The sequence below is a fragment of the Aethina tumida genome, chromosome 7 (assembly GCF_024364675.1).
Source record: "Aethina tumida isolate Nest 87 chromosome 7, icAetTumi1.1, whole genome shotgun sequence".
Classification (NCBI taxonomy): domain Eukaryota; kingdom Metazoa; phylum Arthropoda; class Insecta; order Coleoptera; family Nitidulidae; genus Aethina; species Aethina tumida.
The window spans coordinates 1,843,487-1,862,525 of NC_065441.1; the positions used below are offsets into that span (position 1 = coordinate 1,843,487).

The following is a 19,039-nucleotide window of genomic DNA, read 5'->3' on the forward strand; positions in this document are numbered from 1 at the left end:
TAGTTTGGATGTATTAAGAAGTTTTATATGACAGAACTATTTAATAATTGCATTTATGGTAACAAGCTCTCAATGCATTTAATTTACTTAAGTAATATTTGATTTTTTGAGTATTTATTCTAAGTATTATTTTGTATTACAATAGAAACAATCAGAAAGCTGTAATTCTTGTTAGAATAAATGATTTACACATTACAAGATGTTAATGCCTCAAATACCCATGTTAATTATTATCAATACTCATATACAAGTTTTATCAGGAACTCTGAAACTTGTGTGTATCACTCAATCAACTTTATTGTAATAAAATAGTATAAAAATGTGAATTATAATATTTCACTAGATAAATACTATCGAAAACAGTCAACTTGTAAAGTCTAATCTAAATAAGCCGGCAACATTATTTGAGCGGCAGTTTCCAAAGCATTCAAAGACAAAGTAGCCAGTTGCTTGGTGCTCTTCCACCATGAACTTTTCTTCTCCTCCATAAGCTCGCAGTTAACATCCTCGATTTCACTCTTCATAGATTCGTTCTCGCGACGTATCAAATCCAATCTAGCCACATTGTCGGCTAATTCGTCCTGCAACACCTCAATGTGCTGCTCCAAATTCCACAGTTGATCTTTGTACATCTTCAGTTCTTTCTCCAACAGCTCATTCTCATCAGTTTTGTCCTCCAGTTGGCTGTAATCGTGCAGTTTTAACTTTAAATTTATAATAATTAAGGAATCACCTGGTCAATTCCTCGCATTCGTTGAATTTGAAAGAGAACTCCTCCTGGGTCTCCTTCAACATTTCTTTGGTGTTGGTCAAGACGTTCTCCATGGTGCTCACCTTTTTGTTCAGGATTTTTATGACGCCGTTGCTCATTTTAAGCTGGAACGGAGTAAACAAATTAAGTTTGGGGAACTACGCGAATCCGATAACAAACCGCGGAAAACCCCGCGCAAAATCTCTACTATTTATAGTAAAATTCAACCGGTGTGAATGGGCTATAATTAGATACGTCGATGGTACGTTATTTGAATTGCTAATTGGAACGAAAACTCCAACATGGGGACGTGAATCATTTTCTTGTTGTGACGAAGGGACCGCCAATATGTATTTATAGAAACGGCTGCAATGATGCCGGAGTAAATAAATGGGACAAGATGGAATTGTTTAGTAAAGTACATGGTCGAATTACGAAATGGGCAGACGGTGAGTCAATGATGTAAAAAATTACCTACTACATAAATTAATGGGTTATATAATAGTTAAAATTATTAGTATTAGTTGACGATGTTTCAATCTGGATATTCCAAATATCAGCTGAATCATAAAGTGCTGCATGCATGTAATTAACAACATTAATGAGATATCCATTTACTTCCGATTTTGCGTTTATTTTTTAACGAAGAAAGAACACGTTTTATTTAGTTTCTGAAAAGTGGTAAAATATGCAAAACGGTTTTTCCGTTAATTGTTGATTAGGCCACGTTCCAAGTACCAAGATCAATTTTTCTTACGCAGAAACAGATGCTAAAGAGTCAAGGTGAAATAAATGTGTCTGGTTTAGTCGCAACGTTCATCAAATTTAAATAATAGCAACTTGTTTTAACTGTCTAGTCTCGTTTGAAATACTAAATAACTTAAAAACAAAGACGGTTACAATTATTTTTATTATTTGGTTTAAATTTTATTTAGCCAATTAACGGGGAAGCAATAAATAATAGTTAAAAAGGAACTATTTATCTCCAATTGCATCAATTGTCGATAATTTGCTCGTCGATTCTGAATATATCCAGTTCACCGCTGTTGTGTTTTGCGGTTTCGATTCAATATGGCAACAAAGCTGGCATACAACAGGTAAATTGGAGGCATGGCTTACCGGTACTCTCTCAATGTCAAGGGCGAATCGATCGTGCGCTTCGATAGTTATTTCACCACAACATCACTATTATAAATTTTATATTTAATAATGTCTAATAATCTTAGTACTTTAGTCTTCCAACTTTTGAGTATTTACAAGAATATTCGATACGTTGATTGTTCAGTTCCTTCTATGGTACTTGAATCAAAGCCGAATGCGAATAAAAAAAAGAAAGGTAAACCACCTGTTCGATTCGCACCCAAGCCACGTGCCAGCAACAAAATCTTTCCGCATCAATCTAAAAAAATCCCGTAAATACATTTATTTAGTTGTCAATCAAAATAGCCGTTGCTCAAGGTAACCCAACGAACCAGTGGAGTTCCTTCATGTCTGGATATTCCTTCTCCGAAGGCGAAGGCGGCGTAAATTCCATTACTAATTTTTTTTTTTTTTTTGCTTCAAATACATTTTGAGGAATCTGCTCCAATACAATAATGACGCAAATCGATAGTTGTTGTTGTTGTAGTCACGCAGTTTCAAGAACGGGTTTTCTGTATCTATTTCACCTATTCAGATTATTTATAGCACGTCGACTAGTAATTTATCGATTGCGCACGACGAACTCATTATTTTCATATTTAATTCAAATTTACCTGCCGCCATTGTTCGACAGTATCATTATTAAATATCGGCCACTAATCGAATTAGTGTTAATTAAACTTGTCACGGATGGATATTTTATCGTTTCGTTCAGTTTATTACTCACCACAAGATTTTAACGCTTGTTTTCATCCCTAAAGTTCGAGAAAGGGCAAAAACATCTAATGAATACGATAATAAGGTCTGGGTCGGGATGAATCTCCCGGAATGGATTCCGGGAACGCGTGATTCACATCGGGGATGCTTTTCAGCGGTGAGTCACGCCACCCCCGGGCCGCCCGGCCACCCGGTTCCGGGAACACGACCCGCCAGCGCTGGTGACTCATCGTCGCCCCTGGAAAGCGTCGCGACGCCGCGTCTCTCTGCCGTGGAAATGGTAAATCGTAGGGTGAGTGCGTCAACAGGTGGGTTGATTAATTGTCGTATGCTTATGTTAGTCCAGTGATTATAAGGTGTGAGTTCACTTCGGAAATCGAGCTATAAACTCGTATAAATTTATATTTTGACATCCCAAAACTCACACATGATAGGATGGTCGCAACTTAAAAGTCAGAGGTCGAAATCTCGTTTCTTATGGGTTTTACGCTACTTTTATTTCTTAGCAATATTGTAGAGAATTAAATTCTCTACAACATTTATTTTAAACATTTTTTCATACGTCGAACCGTTATCGAGATAGAGGGTAGAGAGTGTGAGGCTAGAGTATCATTTGAGGACAACTGATAATCCAGATTAAAAATATGTAGTATGAAGTATATATATTATTGCTGACTGAAACATTTCCAAGAGCATAAATTTTGAAGCATTTTAGGATAAATTTCAATTATTTTAGTTTTTCTACAGATATTAAAAAAATAATAATAAAGAAATTTTTTATTACAAATGTACTGTTGTGTATAAATAATGCATACATGGTTATCTTAAAAATTATGCGACCTGTTTATATTTTAAATATTGATACCTATTTCATTGTGACTAACTGATTTATTTCGGTATTTAGATTTTTGATAATATAATTCAAATTATCCACTTTAAAGTATTCGTATTTTATCACATTATTCATATTCGCCTCCGGTATTATATTTATTTATTTACATTGAATTAACATTGCGTAAAAACATTTCCCGTCGTTTACAAAGAAACAGGATGATTTTGCCCCCGATTCCGTTGCGACGGAGCAACCGCACAATTTTATTAAAACCATTCAACGAATTCCGGAAACCTGCATACTTTAAAACCGCACCACAATCCTAGCATGAGTACCCGAACAGTTTTGCGGTGATAAATGCTAGTTTTACGTGCGTACGTTCGCAGGAATATACGTCCGTCGTCTGAAATCCTGCCGCCAAAGGGGCTCGCGTGTCCAGACATCCAGACAACAAAACCCTTGTCGATTAGACAGGTTGGGAAAAGTGGGTTAGCACCTCACTCACGCAACTACCGGAGTCTTACGTAAAGAAATAACGTGCATTTTGGGTTTTTCCCAACAAGCAGCAACGTCATGGATGTAAGAATCCATAGCGTAATGATTTGGGTTTTTGAATGGGAAATTAGTTTTGTAGCCATCGAGTGTTTTCAATGGAATAACCACAAAAATAGGTTTTTTGCAAGCAACAAACACTAATTGTTTGTTAAAGCAATCGTTCATACCTCTTGTTGAAGGGTGTCACGCTCCGCCATCTTGATCCTAAGATTTTCTTCCAAAATGGCGATCATATTATTGTGCTGGTCTATCTCCAATTGGGCGTTGCGCACGTGGTTTTCATTTTTTTCAAGTTCCATCTTTAAGAAATCTAGTTCCTGAAAATCAATTCAATTTTTTTGTAGTAAAAGTTAAAAGACACATTCAGTACCGACCTTTGTAAGGACTTGATTATGGACTTCTACCTTTTCCAATGTACTTTTGGTGTTTTGACACTCCAATAAGGCGTCATTCCTTTTTTCACTTTCTGTCTTGTTCAACTTCTTCAAAAGTGTTATCTGCATTTCAAGTTGTGCTATCTATAAATTCCCCAATAATAGGTGATTCAATAAGGGTTTTAATAAAATCAAAAAATATTGAACTGTAAGGATTTGTTTTAAAATTAAAATCTACTTGGTATGATATTGATTTCGTAATCGAGGCGACAACAATAGTTCTCCGCTCTCCAAAATCTTAGACAATTCCGATTTGTTTACGTCAACAGCCATATAGTTCTGCCAGAGCTTGGTGAAACTTCTAAAAAGTTCCTCGTAGTATCTAAGAAGGGCAGGATACTTTTCAAACACCAAAACCATTTGTTGAATACTGAGTCTGTATGTTTCCATAAGTTCGATCACGACAACACTAAACTGACTGATCATCTCCGGATCCCACAACAGGGTAATCAAACCGATCACATGACCGTCATCAAAGTGCATCAGTTCGTTGCCTTTTCGGTCTAAGATCACAGCTGCGCCGGACTTGATGAAATAAATGAACCGAACCTTTTTCCTTGCATGCAAAACGACCTCGTCAGGCAGGAAGTACTCCTGCTCCGTTTGTAATAAAATGTCTTCGGCTGCGTGGATCGTTAGAAAGGAAAGCCAATTCAGGGAGGTCACTAAGTTATGCAGATTGTGCACCTTCAGTTCGTGCTGAAGGTGATTTGACATCACACTGGTGATTTTATCCTCGTCGAAATAGCGTTTTTGGAACTTATATTGGAAGAAGTAAAGGATCTTGTTCTTGAGGAAATGAGGTAGTTTATTGGTGATGCAATATTGCATGATTCGGTGTCTGAATTCTTCGTATTCACTCGAGGACTTTTGTATGGTGCTGAAAAACACTAACATACTGGAGAAAATATACAACGTATACAATCTACCAAACAACAAGATGAAAGTAAGTATTAGTTGAGATGCGACTGGTTCATCAAAGTGATAGGGATGAACGCTGACACCAAAGAAGTGGGCGGTGGTACACGTCAAGCAGTTAACATAATTAATCCAAATATCATTTGCCTCACCGTGTGCCCAATATGTCACATTATTATTAGATGCATCCTCAATACATCGGGGCACAAGGAAAACGTAACAAGCAAAATAATGTATGATGCAGAAAGTTTTGAACAAGAAAGTGATGGCACTAGTGACGACGTCTGAAACGTGCCACATCTGAAGGAACTTCTTCATTATGCTCTGGCAAGAGGAAACCCGGAAGAAGACGAGGAAATGGATGGTGTACATCGTACAATTGTAATCTACGTATTGTATTAGAATTATCGGCAGGACAATAATAATATCCACGAAGAAATAAGACAATATGTATTTCTTGGCAATCTTGCTTGGCCTCATCTCCACTACCTTATTATGTTCGTCGCAGTACCCAGTCATAAAGATGAACACCATGTTAGTTACAATCAATGTCCTCATCGTGAGCAGCATATACGAAAAGAAATCTCGACTGAACGTCACCTTGAAAGGAAGATACAAGACGAATACACACATCACCACAAACTCGAACAACTCCCTGGCCGCGTTGACCGGACTGAAGGGATGAATGATGAGGATGTTGCCGTTCATGTGTCGCTCCTGTTCAACGTACATCTGATAGCGGTTACGGTAAAACTCCTTGCAACGGGGATGCGACATGTTTAATGTGTTCCAACATTTTATCCTCGTAAGAAGTCGCTGACATAGGTTGGTGTTGGGCGGCAGAAGAGGTTCATAGTTGACCCCCTTCGAGTCCAGCACCTCGCACAGGTGAATGTCCTTTAAATTTTTTCGAAACATAACTTTTTTGATTGACTGACTTTTTGAATATTGGGTTTTGTTTGTTATTAGTTACTGAGGAAACAAATAAATGTTGGTAACTAAATTGTTATAATAATAACATGGCAACTTGATTAGCTTTCTAGTAGAACATCTATTGACTAAACCTATATAGTTAGGTATAGTTTTGGTTATTAGAACTCTGATAGTAGTATTTTTGTATGTCGAGAAGAACCATTGCACTTCACTTTTATTAATTATGAGAATATTTTACTAATGAATATATATTTTTCAGACATTAAATTTTTAATTCTCATATATCGAAGTATCATCAACGAAACTATTTGGTATAATATTGATTTCGAAATCGAGGCGACATCAATAGTTGTCCACTTTGCAAAATCTTAGACAATTCCGACTTCTGTAAGTCTTCAGCCAAAAAGTTATCCCAGAGCGAGGTGAAACTTTTACAAGTGTCCTCGTAATATTTTAGCAGCGCAGGATACTTCTTAAACACCAAGATCATTTGTTGAACCGTGAGTTTGTACGTATCCAAGACTTCGATCACGACGACACTAAAAATGTTGACCATATCCGGGTCCCACAACAAGCTAATCATGCCGATGGCATGACCGTCATCATAGTGCATCAGTTCGTTGCCTTTTCGGTCTAAGATCACAGCTGTGCCAGACTTGATGAAATAAACGAACCGAACCTTTTTCCTTGGTTGCAAAATCACCTCGTTGGGCAGGAAGTATTCCTGCTCCGTTTGTAATAAAATGTCTTCGGCTGCGTGGATCGTTAGAAAGGAAAGCCAATTCAGGGAAGTCACTAAGTTATGAAGATTGTGCACCTTCAGTTCGTGTTGAAGTTGATTCGACAACACACTGATGATTTTTTGCTCGTCGAAGTAGCGTTTCTGGAACTTATATCGGAAAAAATAAAGGATCTTGTTCTTGAGATAGTGCGGTAGTTTATTGGTGATGGAATATTGCACGATACGGTGTCTGAATTCTTCGTATTCACTCGATGATTTTTGTATGGTGCTGAAAAACACTAACATACTGGAGAAAATATACAACGTATACAATCTACCAAACAACAAGATGAAAGTAAGTATTAGTTGAGATGCGACTGGTTCATCAAAGTGATAGGGGTGAACGCTGACACCAAAGAAGTGGGCGGTGGTACACGTCAAGCAAGTAACGTAATTAATCCAAATATCATTTGTCTCACCGTGTGCCCAATATGTCGCTGTTTTATTAGATGCTTCATCAATACATCGGGGCACAAGAAAAACGCAACAAGCCAAATAATGTATGATGCAGAAAGTCTTGAACAAGAAAGTGATGGCGCTGGCGACGACGTCTGAAACGTGCCACATCTGAAGAAACTTTTTCATTATGCTCTGGCAAGAGGAAACCCGGAAGAAGACGAGGAAATGGATAATATAAATCGAACAATTGTAATCTATGTATTGTATTAGAATTACCGGCAGGGCAATAATAATATCTACGAAGAAATAGGAAAATATGTATCTCTTGGCAATCTTGGACGGCCTCATCTCCACTTCCTTATTATGTTCGTTGCAGTACCCCGTTATAAAGACGAACACCATGTTAACTAGAATCAATATCCTCAACGTGAGCAGCTCATATGAAAAAAAATCTCGGCTGAACGTCACCTTGAAGGGAAGATACAAGACGAATAAACACATCACCACAAACTCGAACAACTCCCTGGCCGCGTTGACCGGACTGAAGGGATGGATAATGAGGATGTTGCCGTTCACGTGCCGCTCCTGTTCAACGTACATCTGATAGCGGTTGCGGTAAAATTCTTTGCAACGAGGATGCGACATGTTTAATGTGTTCCAGCATTTTATCCTCATAAGAAGCCGCTGACATAGGTTCGCGTTGGGCGGCAGAATAGGTTCATAGTTGACACCCTTCGAGTCCAGCACCTCGCACAGGTGAATGTTCTTTAAATTTTTTCGAAACATAACTTTTTTGATTGACTGACCTTTTGAATATTGGGTTTTGTTTGTTATTAGTTACTAAGGAAACAAATAAATGTTGGCAACTAAATTGTTATATAATAACGTGGCAACTCGATTAGCTATATAGATTAGGCATATGTATCAGGCAATCATCAACGAAACTACTTGTACCTAGTTTGAATAGAGTATAGCCTATACCTACTTCACTATTTCACTTTCAGTCAACACCTGTTTTGTGTTATATTATATGTATCTAGTCTTTAGGATGTGCTTTTTGAAGAATGAATTCATTCCATTAGTAATACCAGCAACCACATAGTATAAACATTTATTTAAACATTTTTTTTCAATATACCAAATGTTTTAGGGCAATAAAACATGAATTCGTCTACTTGGTTTGATATTGATTTCGTAACCTAGGCGGCAACAACAATCGTCCACCCCCCAATAACTTAGTAATTTGCGATTTAGTAAAGTCCTCAGTCAAAAAGTCGTGCCACCGGGAGATAAAACCCTTACAATTGTCCTCATAGTATTTAAGCAGTAAAGGATGTTGTTGGAACACCTGGATCATCTGTTCTGTGGAGAGCTTCCACGTTTCCATCATTTCAATCACAACGACACTAAAAATGCTGATCTGATCCGGGTTCCACAATAAACTGATCATGCCAACCGCATTGCCATCATTGTAATGCATCAGTTCGTTACCCTTTCTGTCTCTGACCACAGCATTGCCAGACTTGATGAAATAAATAAACCGGATCTCCTTCCCTGGTTGCATGATTACGTCGTTGGGCAGGAAGTACTCCTGCTCTGTTTGTAACAAAATGTCTTCGGCCGCTTGAACCGTTAAAAATGAATACCAATTCAAGGAGATCATCAAGTTGTAAAAATGGTGCATTTTCAGTTCGTGCTGCAGATGACTGGACATGCCGTTGTTGATTTTTTGTTCGTCGAAGAACCGTTTCTGGAATTTGTATCGGAAGAAGTCGAGGATCTTGTTCTTGAGGTAGTGTGGTAGTTTGTTGGATAGAGAATATTGGACGATTTGATGTATCTTTTCGTCGTATTGGCTTCCTGATTTGCTTACCATGCTGAAAAACACTAACATTTTGGAGAAAATGTACAACGTATACATCCTGCCAAATAACAGTATGAATGAAAATAGGAGTTGAGATACAATTGAATCATCAAAGTGATAGGAATGAACGTTGACGCCAAAAAGATGGCCAGTGGTGCACATCACGGAGGACACGTAAATTTCCCAAGTGTCATTAGACATTTTGTGTATGTTAGTTATGGTAGTATCATTTGTTACTTCACTAACGCATTGGGGAATAATATAAATGCAGCAAGAAAAGTAGTGTATGAAATGTAATGTCCCGAATATGAAAGAAATGACACTAATAAGTAGTTCAGAAAAATTCCACAACATAAGGAACTTCTTCATCAAGTTCTGGCACGTGTACGCTCGAATAAATATTGGTATCTGGGCAAAGAAAACAATACACTCGGAATATGACACCAATTTACGATAGACGGTCATGGGTATTATGATGAACAAGTCAAAGATGAAATAGGTCAACAGGTATCTTTTGACGATTTTGGAGGGCTTCATCACCACCGTCAAGTTTCGATCGTCGCAATACCCGGTGAAAAAGTGGAACACCATATTTATGAGGGTTATAGACCTCAGTATTGCTACTATAATCAAAGCATGCTTGTAGAAGACCGCACCGAAGGGGATGACCAAGATGACCAGTACCAACAAAATAAACTCGAACGCCTCCCTGATAGTGTTGACCATACTGAAAGGGTGGATGATGTAGATATTGCCGTTCATGTGCCGCTCCTGTTCAACGTACATCTGATAACGGTTGCGGTAGAATTCCCTGCAACGCGGATGCGACATGTTCAGCATGTTCCAGCATTTCAATCTCATGAGGATCCGGTGGCATAGGTTCGTGTTGGGCGGCACGGTGGGTTCGTAGTTGACTCCCTTCGATTCGTGTACCTCGCAGAGGTGGGTGCTCTTCAAGATTTTTCGCGTCATAACTTTGTGGGCAACGTGACTACTTTTTGTATGTCGGTTTTTGTTTGTTACTGGTATCCAAAGTAATAAACAAATCCTACTGGCTACTAGATTATTATAATAATGATGTGACGTGTGGTAGACATTATATAATTTGATTTTTCCTAGCATCAAATCATCTCTGGATAAGGTTTTACAAATTGTGGTCCTATAGTTATTGACTAAATTCCAACCCCAAAATAATCACAGTCACACAATGCAAGTATATTAAATTATTTTGTCGAAATCCTAATGTATTTCTATAGTTTCTAAAATAATTTTTAGGTTGGCATAATTGAAAATAGCTAATTAAGTGGGAATTACTAAATACAAGCGACACCTACCCAAATAATACACAAAAGAAGTTCCATGATTCGTCGGAACCGGTCGGCTATCTTCGACAAGCGTGAAATCACGCCGTTATTTAGGAACATATTTAGCAAGAGTGCTTAAAGGAAATCACTGATACCTACTCTGGGTGTTATATGGCCTACTTTATGTATTTTAATTCGTATATTTTATCTACGCGGAGTCATCAGGCCAACGATTAACGTCTAACCTAAAAATATTCTATATTCAAAATAAACAAATGTAATATATATATATATATATATATATATATATATATATATATATATATATATATATATATATATATATATATACGTTGAAAATCTAATAAACTAGTAAGTTTTATATGTGTGAATCTTATTAAATAATATTTATTACAGGAAAAGGAGTTTGAATTTAAATATTGAAAACAGTTGTTTGTGTCCAACGTAGTGTACTCTGCATATTTTAGTATTTATATACAGTTGATCTTAAAAAACATTTAAAGATGTGACATAGATATATACAATAGATAGGTATCATTATTAATCAGATTATTTTCTGAGTGGTTTCTACAATAATAATCAGATATTGATTACTAAGGAAGAAACATTTACATGAAGATTCAGGACTGATCTGAAGATGTGATATGTGATAGACTAGTCAGTATTAATTATTAGTGAAGCTGTTTTGATGCCAGTAAAAAGTGGCAGCAAAATTAAAGGTTTTTCATTGTATACTAATTATTCATCGACAACAGATATACTTTTTTAATAAACATTATTAAAAATAAAAATTTATGGAAACAAATGCCTTTTGTTTACTCAACTTTCTTTGTAGTAGCATCTTACATATCATTTATAACTACTTATAATAATCAACCTCAATTAAAGTCCTTTAATTAATATGCATGACAAAAAGTAAGATAAATTATTAAAATATTTATTATTTCCATTTTGATTAATTAGTTCTGAACAACAATACTACTACAAATAAATAGAAACTTGCACCGGAAATACCAACAAATATATGAGTATAAACATTTTAGGCTTTAGGAATTCGCTCACTAATTATTTTTAGATAAGATTTAATAAATGTAATGCGTTAAGTAAATCATAAAAGCCAATTTAATGTGTTCGATGCCACACAATGTGTACGAAACTGTGATTCGTTGGCCCAAACCCAAATCAATGTGGGAGATTTATTCAGCCGTACTAAATATAAAAGGCTCGTGCCTTTCGCCAGGCCAATTACAATTCCGTCGTTTTTCCGTTTCAACAGACGTTTTTAAATAGTAAAATCAATTTTTCTTCGTAAATTTGTACAATGCATTAAGGTTCATCACAAGATCTCTCTTCTATGTTTTGAAGATGATTATTTTTGAGGTTTGAGTCACGAGACACTCGTACGTCGCGACGCCGTGCGTAACACGATACGACGCTCGTGTTCCGTCTCGAGACGACTGCCAATTCATTACGTTAATCGCGAAAAAAAACCGCAATGAAAACAACGTCTTCGAGACGGTGAGACATCTTTAATAACGACAATGTTTCTCCGAAGAGCAAGACTGAAGGCGTCTTACAAGAAATAATGTTGTCTAGAGTGGAAATTAATGGTTTACATACTTTTATTTTTTAAATCCAGATTGATGGATCCTTTAAAATTATCTCACCTAATTCTTTATGTCTACTTTCAGAATTACCAAGTAGATTTAACTTTAAAAAGCCACTTAGCTTATAGCCAAGCAGTTCATAGTTTCTACTATTTGTACTATTTGTACATAAGTCACTGTTCTATTCGAAGAACGAACTCATCGATCGCCATGTGTACAAAGGTGTGTGACTAACCTGTTCCTTCTGGCGCCGGGACGCGTCGTCGATGGCGGTAAGCTGATGGCGGGAACGACGCCAAGCGTTCAGCAGCAGACGGCGGTAGAAGCGGCAAGCGATGCTCTCCTGCAGGTGCGGAGACGCCGGCGACGCGTCCTCCTCGTCGGGCTGGCGACGCGGCGTCACGTGCACGGTCACCTCGTCCGCGGTGGTGGCGTCGAGCGACCTGAAACAATTCACGACCGACACCTTTTAACTCACCCTCTTAATTGCAGGATATGGCTAAATTGTATATAAAATTGCTTAGACATTGCTTGTAATTTATTGACTAGGATTGTTGAAGTTATAGGCATTTTAAGAATATAAAAACTTTAAAAAAATCTTAATTACCTGATGATTTATTTAAGAACTTTCAATTTGTGTATAAGACTGTTGTGTATAAGAATTTTTAAAACTAACTTATTTATCTGCTGAAGTTTCACATTATTAATTATAAACAGGATTGTATATATATGCACACAAGTATTTTAATCGTACACAAAACTGTTTAAGATGTTTCACAATTATCTTAATTAAAAAGTTTCATAACTTCCTTAATTTATCATTAATTAAGTTTATAGGAATTTTACTTTAATTATCACATTATTGCTTAAGATATTCATGATATAAATAATTATATACAAATTAAGCATTTTAATTGTTTACAAAACTACCTTAATTATCTACATGATTACTTAAGAAGTTCCACGATATTGATGTATATAATTAATTATATACAAGAAGTTTCAAAACTTCTTTTTTCGCAATTTACTTAACTATATTGTTAAAGAAATTTTTATGCATTTTAATTGTATACAAAATTATTCATAACTTTCTTAATTATATACAGGATTGTTTAAGAAGTTTCAAATTATTTTATTTATCTGTTGAATTTATCAAGAAGTGTGAAATTTATATGCATTTTAATTGTATACGAAACTGTTCAAGAAGTTTCAAATCTCTCTTAATTATTTACAGAATTGCTCAAGATGTTTCACAACTTTCTTAATTACATACAGCATTATTTAAGAAGTTTATAGGTATTTTAATTGTTTATAAAACTGATTAAGACTCTCACAACTTTCTTAAATACAAACACGTTTGTTTAAAAAGTTTACGTGTACAAAAATGTTTAAGTAATATGAAATGTATCTTAATCACAGAATTGTTATTAATATAGTTGTTTAAGAAGTTTCAAAATGTTCTTAATTATATACAAAAAAAGCTTATTCATAATTATATACAGGGTTGTTTAACAGGTTTAAATGTATTTTAATAGTATACAAAACTGTTTAAGAAGTTTCACAACTTTCTTAATTGTATAGGCAATTGATAGACACATGGCTGTATCAATTGTATACAAAACTGATAAGTATAAGAAATTTTAGGGCTGATTCTATAAAATACTATAAGAAAGTACTTTTAGAGTACGGAGTTGCTTAAAATGTTACATATAATTACTTAATTATCTTCTGAGATGTCTGAGAAGTTTGTTTAAAAAAATTCGTACTGAATTGCATACTATTATTTTATTAAATTTTTTAGATAAGTATAAAAATTGATATGTATTTAAGCATTCAAATCATCCCGTTTCGGTTTCTTTTCAATTTCAATTATTTCTTCATTATCACCGTCGTCTCTTTCATCAGAACTTTGTCCATTCTCATTATTATCGTTAGTCTCTTCGTTCTCTTTGTCATCTCTTCTGGAAGAAGAAGTTCAGTTTACTATATTATTTAAAACATCCATTTTCGCCACCATCTTCCATAGCACACTTTCAAGCAATCTATCGGCACCATAAAAAAATTCTATTGCGTAGATACAATTACCAGAAACGTCAACAATTTATTAGACGAAATGGTATTATGCAAGAATGTTTTTATTCTTTTTGTGCCTTAATTAATTCCGTTAACTCCATGAATATTGATACTATCTCGGAAATAAACCGGTCCAAACCAGGTATTAAAGTATCACTACTTGTGCATTTCAACTAAACCGACTCCGACTGTTTGTGTGTTCAATTATCGGCTGCACCAACTGGTACCACCACCACTTCTGTCTTCGTGCAAAATAATTATTCTGCTACATGTTTTGCGGGGTTGGAAAGTGGCCTAATGGTTAATTTTTTGGTGTTTTGTTAAATAAATACACAGTTGCACACTTCATGATGTTTTACACTTATTTAAAAATAACTTGTTTATTGTTCACCCACCAACATTTCATATTTAATGTTTGAATTCAGTACCTGGTGATCGAGACGTGATAAAAGCAAAATAAAATTGACAAAAAAACAAATTAATAAATCAAGTGGTTCCAAGGCCGAGCCGAACAAAAGCGATCGTGTTTGTGTGAGTGCGCGCGCGAATTCTGGTACCACATCGATTCAAGGAAACTGAAACTCGGAATTATGCAATTTTTGCCGAGCGCGTTTTATAATGTCATTAACGAAACCGATGAATTATTTATCGATCGTCCGATCTCAAACTGATCGCACTGATTGATCTCGGGGTTTTCTCAATATTTTTGGTAAATCCATTTGTCAATAGACGAATACACATTAGGAGTTTCCCCAACCAACTGGGAAGGTGTCCCCTCAAATAGTTAACCCAAGAAAAATCGAAGAGAGGGAGCCAAATCTCAAAAACCACACAAAAAAAAACACGAGACAAAAAAGTCAGTCAATCTAAAAATAGCTTGGACAACCGTTAGGTCCCTCTTCACTGGATGTTAACCTCCGGACGAAGAGGAAAAAAAAACGCAAACAATGAGGTTTGACGCAAATCGCGCAAGGCGGTTTTTCAATTATATTGCATTGAAAGTGGCCAAACGGTGAGTGACGCACGCTGCGTTCGCCCCGGGGCGTTGCCGAGATGCGGAGCACGAGTTGCGCAAGTCGTTAACTGCATTTTAGGGCGACGGTGACGCACACGCTGAAAAGTGCGTAAGTGACGGTTTCTCTTTGCGTTCAATTGTTTTCTTCGTGTGTCTTATAATAGAAAAAGGTGAAACATTTTTTTTTCCTTCTGTTTCTTTCGCTTTCCGAAGTTATAAGTTCACCAATATATAAGATAAGTTGGACCACCATTAAAGTTGGGTATGAAATTGAAAGAGTTTTATGAGTGTCATAATTGTATACAGAACTGTTTAAGAAGTTGAAATCGTTTAAACTGGAAGCAAAATTGCTGATGAATTATTACAATTGTTTCAATAATATAAAGAAATATTTGGGAACTTTGAGAATGTCTAAATTGTATATAAAACTGGTTTAAAAGTATCAATAATCAATCTGTGACTTCTGTATTTTATAATAAGTTTTGAGACAATATAAATTGTGTACAGGAATATTTCCCTAACCAACAAATGGGAAAGATTTGATTTGATTTGAATATTTTAACTGCTTTTCTAAGTCAGTTTGAATAGAATTTTAATGGATAATAAAAATATTCATAATTTTTTGATGTACTAACAAGAAATTTGGCAACGTTGTATTTAAACTTTCAATGAATTGAAACGCCTCATATATTTTGAGTTTTTATTTTCTACATATAATTACAAATAAAGTTTCTATGCTATGTCCTGTACTTAATATCAATTGCTTGAGTTATTAATTTATTTTTTATAAAAAAAATTGACAGATTGAGGGATTTAAGTAAAATGCCTGCAAAACCACAAATTTTAATGCTAAAAAGTTTATTTTGGCATACACATTAACATCAAATGTTATACAGAGTATTCGTCATTTACGTGTAATTGAGTGTTTTTTAAAACATCAATAACTTTGTTATTTTAAATGGAACACCCTGTATATTTTTAAATTTATAAATTGTATAAGTAATTGCAAATAAAATGGTTATACTATGTCCTATACCTAAATTCATCAATTTTTACGTTATTAATTTTGACAGATGGTCTAAGTAAAATGGCTGTAAATCACCAATTTTGAAGTTAGAAAGTTCATTTTGGGTAAACACGTTAACCAAGCATCTTCTTATAAGGAGTCAATATTAATACTCTCAAATTTTATACGGGGTGTTACTTAATTTAATTTTGTGCATCTTAAAACATCAATAAATATTATTATCAAAAGGACACCCCATATATTTTTAGATTTATAGATTCTATATGTAATTGTAAATAAAATGACTATACCATGTCCTATACCTAAATTCAATAGTTTTTGAGTTAATTTTTTTCCAAAAATTTTGATTAATTGAGTATCTAACTGATACAAAATGGTCTTTGTGAAACATTAATATCAGTACACATAGGAAAGTAAGTGTTATTTACTTTAATGTATAGGGCACGTTTATACAATTCTGAATTTTTTTGACATTCAATTTAAATACTGAAAATAAAAAAATAATTGATGTTTTAAAATGCCCAAAATTAAATGTATAAAATTTGGAAGTACTAATAATGTTTCCTTATAGAATGATCCTTAGTTAAAGTGTATATCAAAATTAAACTTTCTAAATTCATTCAAATTTATTAGTTTTACATACGTTTTAGTTAGACCCTCAACCTGTCAAAATTAAAAAAAATAATCCAAAAACTATTTAGGATTTAGGTATAGGATAAAGCCATTTGTTTTTTGCTACCACATGTAAAATTTAAAAATCCTAAAATATACAGGGTGTGCCATTGAAAATAAAATTGACGTCACTTTTGACAATTGTGATCAAAATAAATTAGAAAATAGTTCAAGTTATAATTATAAGAAGTTATAAACTTCTAATGGATAAGTTGGGTGAATCATCCTGTAGAATATTGTTGAAGTTTATTGCTACAGAATGACTTATGAAGGTCCGAACTGCATAAATTGTATTCAATACTTTAATTATAAAGCTTCATAATAATCTCTTTCAATACACATCTAAAACATTGTTGCCACATCTTCTATTTACTATTAAATACAGTTGTCATCCATTTTGTCCTAGAACAAAACTTGATAAGCCTTGACAGATAGAATTTTCATTGTGTCAATCTATATTTGATCGAGATAATTTGTTTGTAGAGTCTTAAATCGAGGTATATAATCAATAAAATTCAAATATTTGCTTTTTCTCGGTGAATCAATCGCTCGGAGCATTCTGAGAAGGAACGTTTCACAAGCATAAAATATGCAACGCCTCTTTTATTATTGTGCCTCATTGTAAATAAATACTTGACGGTTTCTCGAAAATTTACATAACCATCTTTTAAGCCATTTATGCACCTTCTCTTCTGTCTTCGAAGAAGAGTTCGTAGAAAAATGTTCGTTGCCATCTGATTTTGAGGCCAATTTTAATAATTGCTCCGCTTTCTGTTCATTTTGGATGAGAAAGAAAGTACAAATTAATTTTGTTCCAAGTTGAATTGAGTATTTGGTCATAATTAGGGTTTTGCCACGAAGGAAGTCTCTTTGTCTTCCGATTTTCCACTCGAGAACCGTACGAAAATAGTGCAAGTGGCTTATTTTAAAATACACATGTTCAGTTTGGCTTCGATGGGCAAAAAGTTGGCAAATCGCGCAACCGTTTCTATTAATACCGGCGCTACAATAATAGATGTGTGTTAATAAGATTTCGCCTCGCTTTTTCGTTTACTACGTCCACGACACACAAACGTGGGTCAAATTCAGTTTTTTTTTTATTCTAAGATTACCGTGTTTATTGAAACTGTAAACATTATCGGGACTTGATGAATGAAAGTCTGTACTTTGATCAATTGTTTAAGTTGAGAAACATCCGAAACAAGTAAAACGTCAAAAAATGACGGACGTAGATTACCTCCGCTTGACTTTCGTCTTGGTGGGGTGGATCTCGGCGACGGTGCGCGCCTTGGTGATTTTTCGAGTCTGGACGCTCTCGTCCATGACTTCCATGGCGGTCTTGAGCTGCATCCTGACCTCCTCCTCCATGGGGGGCGCGCGAGCGTTGAACTTCCTGCTGGACGGTACCGGGATGCGTTTCTGCTTCGAGCCGCAGTCTCCCGAGCCGTTTTTCATATCCATTCTCGTTTTTATTGAAAATTTCTTTCGACCAATGTTTGAGGAATTCGGGATATCTGATTTCTTTTTGACAATTTTACTATTTGATTTACTAGTTGATTAAATATTTGTTCTGTCGTCAAGGTTTTGGAGGAAGGTAACTTGATCGTCGACCCAATTTTGTTTTCACTTGTTGCAAACTGATAAAAATTAATGTATCTAGTAATAAAACTACATTATGTATGAAACACATTTTATAAAACTGTGCTTGCGGTTAAATATGTAAGAATTTACTGAGAAAAATGTAAATTCCCAGTAACTAGCCTCATAAATTTGTTACAGAAACACCTTCATAATTAAAAAGTTTTAAAATTGTTGTGTGTCATTGTGCAACTTTATAAAATTTCTAAAATCAATTTTCCAACACCTAAATTATTTTTTAACTTTTCCAAAATTTTATTCCTAGAATCTTTATCACCACCATTCGTTGACGTAAGTCGAACACATTTAAAACGGAAGCAAACGTAGTAACTATTAAATAATTATTAATGAATCAAGT

The 19,039-nt window shown here is 35.0% G+C and overlaps 1 protein-coding gene across 1 annotated transcript; it reads right to left on the reverse strand.

The window, feature by feature from the left end:
- Nucleotides 1–272: 272 nt before the first annotated feature.
- LOC109605426 (uncharacterized) lies at nucleotides 273–18,651 on the reverse strand. The gene is made up of 6 exons (XM_020021997.2): nucleotides 18,281–18,651; nucleotides 12,492–12,699; nucleotides 4,370–4,513; nucleotides 4,163–4,312; nucleotides 734–876; nucleotides 273–684 (listed from the first exon to the last, which is right to left on the reverse strand). The coding sequence occupies exons 1-6, from the start codon at nucleotides 18,502–18,504 to the stop codon at nucleotides 378–380; spliced, it is 1,176 nt and encodes a 391-aa protein (XP_019877556.1). The 5' UTR covers nucleotides 18,505–18,651; the 3' UTR covers nucleotides 273–377.
- Nucleotides 18,652–19,039: the final 388 nt, after the last annotated feature.